The sequence below is a fragment of the Montipora foliosa genome, chromosome 11 (genome assembly GCF_036669935.1).
Source record: "Montipora foliosa isolate CH-2021 chromosome 11, ASM3666993v2, whole genome shotgun sequence".
Taxonomy (NCBI): domain Eukaryota; kingdom Metazoa; phylum Cnidaria; class Anthozoa; order Scleractinia; family Acroporidae; genus Montipora; species Montipora foliosa.
Window position 1 is genome coordinate 35,881,105 of NC_090879.1, and position 4,579 is coordinate 35,885,683.

General features: G+C 42.6%; 1 protein-coding gene across 1 annotated transcript; it reads right to left on the reverse strand.

Annotated features, from left to right (window-relative positions):
* Positions 1 to 789: 789 nt before the first annotated feature.
* LOC137976977 (uncharacterized) lies at positions 790 to 1,170 on the reverse strand. Its single transcript, XM_068824289.1, has one exon. It carries the CDS (start codon positions 1,168 to 1,170, stop codon positions 790 to 792), a length of 381 nt encoding a protein of 126 aa, XP_068680390.1.
* Between the last annotated feature and the right edge of the window lie 3,409 nt (positions 1,171 to 4,579).

The window sequence follows — 4,579 nt, forward strand, 5'->3', positions numbered from 1 at the left end:
GACCTTGCCCTTGTATTCTACTGTCAATATGCCAGATACCCAGTGGTTGAATTCGTGGGATCCACTGGCCGACAAAAATACAAGGATTTGTATGAGAATCCCGATAAAAATCTTAAGAAGATAATTATATGAAAAAAAATTAAATCTAAATTAAAAAGCCTAATCTTATTGCCATCGTGGATAGCTTCCTTCCTGTGTGGTTATTTTTCAGATCCGACGCGATTTGACATACCGGAACTATATCGTAACATCTCCCTTCTTTTTTTTTTAGAAACTGAACTGTAACCATAAAAGTAAAATGCCCTTTATGATACCCCTTGTGATAGAAGAATGAAAAAAAATATTGACCTTGATGTCTGTAACAGTGTCCCTTATCAGCAAATATAGCGAATAGTGCTCATAATCAGCAAATATTGTGTTTAAAAGACTAACCTTATATGGGATAAGTAAATGGCACTCAAATTAAATTGTCTTTTAAACAAGATAGTCTTTGAACCTTGCTGGAGGCGTGACTTTCCTCGAGCTGGTTCTCCTGGCCATAGTTGGATCTGGCGTATCAGGCATCTCAGGCTTTGTAGTGTCAGCTTCACCAGTAGACTTGGCTTCCTCTGGGATCAGACTTGGTGCGATGCTGGTGGCCTGGTCTGCATCCAACCTTGGTCTGAGGTCTTCTCTTTTCCTGCGGACTGTTTCTGTGTCAGTTTAAACCAGGTAGGACCTGTCTGACAGTTTCTCGAGGCACTTTCCTGGTTGCCAGGTCTTCTTTCGTTGTCGGGCCTCTTGGACGTTTTAGCCAATGTCCAGTTCGGGTAGTGTCTTAGTATTCTTATCGAAGTAACTCTTGGCTTTCTGCCTCCTGAGCTGTAGACTTTCTTGTACTCCGTCAACAACTTCAGGATATAGCAGGTTAGTTGTCACTGGTACAAGTGTCCTTGTTGGGCTGGACTTGATTCCTTCAGTTGGGGTGTTTCTGTAATTGAGTAGCGCCAGCCAGGGGTCTTTCTTGTCTGCTATGGCTTTCTTGAAAAGATTCTTCACAATCTTTGCTGCGGATTCTGATTTACCGTTGGATTTTGAGTGGTAGGGTGAGGATGTGAGGTGTTTAAACTCCCACTCTCTCGTGAACTCCGTGAACTCTCGACTGGTATACTGTGGATCGTTGTCTGTCATTAGGATGTCTGGGATACCTTGTCGCTAAACTGTTCTTTGTAGAACTCTATGAGGGCTGTTGATGTGATTACCTATAGCTGACTGACTTCGACGTAGTCCGAGTAACTGTCAACAAGGATAATGTATTCCTTGTTGTGTTTTCTCTTTTTGAACACTTTCGCGTTGTTGAGCTTTGGAAGTAGCTCATCTAGTGTTGGCATCTGGTACTTAGGCCTTTTTAGCGCTTTATTCAGATCTTTAGGGTTGAGGCAAATTCGTATTTTGTTGGATTTGCTACAACCACCGTGCTGCTGATCCAGTCAGTTGGCTCTGTTTCTTTCTTGATGATACCCTTTCCCTCAAGGTCGGCGATCTTTTCTTTCACCTCCTGGCGTATCGTTACTGGGACGTGTAATGTGGGTGTACGTGATTCTGCGTGATTCTGGATAAGTCGTTGTTACTCATCACGTCAAAGGGTCGGAATTGCTTAGAAAGTTCAGTCTTGCGAAGAGTTGTTTTCCTGGTGCTTTGACTGCAGACACGTCTTCGATGCGAAATATCGGTTCTTCGTCAGATTATCTGACAAGCTCTTTGTCAGATTCTTTGACCGCGGGAACATGACATGTGCTTTGTTTTTAAGATAAACAAACCGAGGCGAAAGCGGGAACATCACATGTGCTTTGTTTTGAAGATAAACAAACCGAGGCAAAGTGATTTTCCTTCCCACACGAGTTGCATGTTTGGCCGAAGGCCGGGCAATCTTTGAGCTTGTGATCTAGTATTCTTCCGCAGTGGTGGCACTTTGGTTTGAGCTGTCGTGGCTTTTTGCGGCTGGTTGATGGACCTTTGTAGTGCACAGCTTTGTCTTCTCTCCATTGAGGGGCGTTTTGTTTGGCTTTCTGTGGGTCTTTCCTTGGACGGGGTGTACCTCCTTGACGTCTTTTAAAGACGCCTTCATAGACTTCAGTTGAATGTTTGCAATTTCACTAGAACAGCAAATGTTCACGGCTTTGTTTAGCGTAAGATCCTCTTCCTTGAGTAGACGTAGCCTCGTTGATTGATCGCTAATTCCTAGCTCGAGTTTGTTGTGTATAAGTTCTTCTGTGAGAGTCCCGAATCGACGTGACAACGCTAGTTTTCTGATGCAGTTTATGAACTCATCCACGGTTTCTTCGGTGTTTTGTGAACACATGTTAAATACATAACAAAATGTGTTTCGAGTGTTTCGAGTGCTTTAATGCATGTCTTGACATCCTTCACTCCTCGTCTGTTAGTTTTACATTCATAAAAATCTGCGTGCATTCTTTCCCCATCACAGATTGTCGTTGGTCCAAGACTGTAGCCACCTCGTAGTCCTCCCATTGTTGTCTGAAGAACTCCCAGTTGGCGGCTTTGTCTCCTTGGCATACCATCGGCGACAATACGGGAAAATTCGAAGTAAAACTCAATGAAGTTGAGGGTTGTGGTGCTTCTATCGTGTCAGGTATGTTTGTGAAGAGATCGACGATCGGTTATTGCCTTGTTTTGAGCTAGATTTTTACTTCTGATACCATATTTCGATGGCAGAAAAAGCAAGTCAAACACTCTCTGTGTTATTCAGAAGCCATGTTTTAATCAACTGCCTAGAATCCAGTTACATGCGGTTTACTAACTGACATACCGGAAGTATATCGTAACAGTGGTTGTCTACAGTTATAGTAAAATCCCAATTCTCAGGTGCCACCAGTTTGATTCAATAATCCTGGATAAAATATTCCCACAGTCACAATGTCAAGTCGTAATCAATTGACAAAGATTGAACTTTCCACCATCAACGCAATAGCAGTCCTGGGAGCATCGCAAAACAGCATGGGGAGGCAGTGCTTTATCACCGAAGTTGCCATGACTTCAACCGTTGATAACGTACCGACCATTACTGGGGTGACAGACCGTAGTTAGTCAATCGCAATTTTCTTTATTCCCCAGGGTATCTGGAAGGCATTATGTTGATTGTGGATTGGTCGTTCTTTGAAGATCCGAATTTCAAACCTGTTCTCACAAAAACAAGGTTTGGGTATCAACCTCGTGTCATAGTGCAGCCATGCGAACATAGACCCTGTAATAACAAATTGGATTTTCCTGTGGAGTATTACAGAGAGTATTTTTTGACATCTGCATCGTCTGTTGGCCTAGGGGATAGGGTTTGCGTTACGATGAAGCGTTCTTCTCCAGATCCAGATTACACAACCGAGATAGAAGCGGCCAATATAGTGTTAAAGTGGGACGATGATTGGGCCTGGGAGCAAGATTTCCCGAGAAAAGAATCTGATATTTTGGAAGTCGCTCAGAACCGGAACCTGAAGACGAAGACAACCAAGAGGTGCTGGACGTGACATACGTAAAAGAGCACTTTGATCAATTGTACGTAAATAAAGTAGTGCACTGGGTTGACGAAAAGAAAAACGTTTTCGTGACTGGGTCTTCTGGCCGAGGCAAGTCTACTTGTATGAATCGAGTAATTCAAGTATTATACGACAAAGGTACCAAGTTGATCGTCACAGGTTCTACAGGTGCTGCTGTAGTGAACATAGGACACACTGCTTTGAATCGCGAACTCATACCAAATGAATTGCTGAACATTCTTGCCCCGACCACAGTACACAGTGCTTTGGGTTTGAGAAAGACCGAAAATGATTATATGAAGGTGGTCGGAGAAGGTAGTGAGGCAAGTCGAAATTGTCCATATTAAGAGCGAGTGCACATGAAAATCGAGCAAAAGGCGGCCACAGTCGAAAACCTAACCTACCCTCATTTTCAGTCTATAAAAAGGTACTGACGAGTTTACAAACCTCCCGGGGTTTATTTTCCGAAATACGACCGATTTTTGGAATTATTTGAGATTTTGGATTTCGCCCGTCTGAAGCCTGAAATTAACGGCCTCACAAGGGAAAATCGACCGACCGAAAATCTGCTTCGCGTAACCAGACATGTTAAGCTATCGGCAATCTAGCACTTAATTCCTATAAAATGGACATCTAACATCCTATTTACAACATATCTCCGGTTCTGAAGTGTAAAATCAGCGCTTGCTAAGTGCAATCAAAATGGCCAGTTGGTAAGACCTTATGAGTGCGAAAATTTATAGGCAAAACTGAAATCGAGCCCCCGGTTATGGGAATTCTCCAAATTGCCCCAAATTTTGGTTTCGAAGCCTTGAGATATAGTTTTTAAACGTACATTAAAATTTTGGTTGGGTTTTTTAGGGAGCGCTTCACAATGAGTACATCACTTCGAAGAAATTGTGCGCTCAGTGACCTCAAATTGACCTCAGAGTGTTTGTTTACATTGACTAGTCGCATCGGTTATAATGAAATGAGCGCTTCATATTAACTAATTTTCTCATTCCATATTTAATTTGAGAATGAATCTGACTTACCATTGTATGATTGCG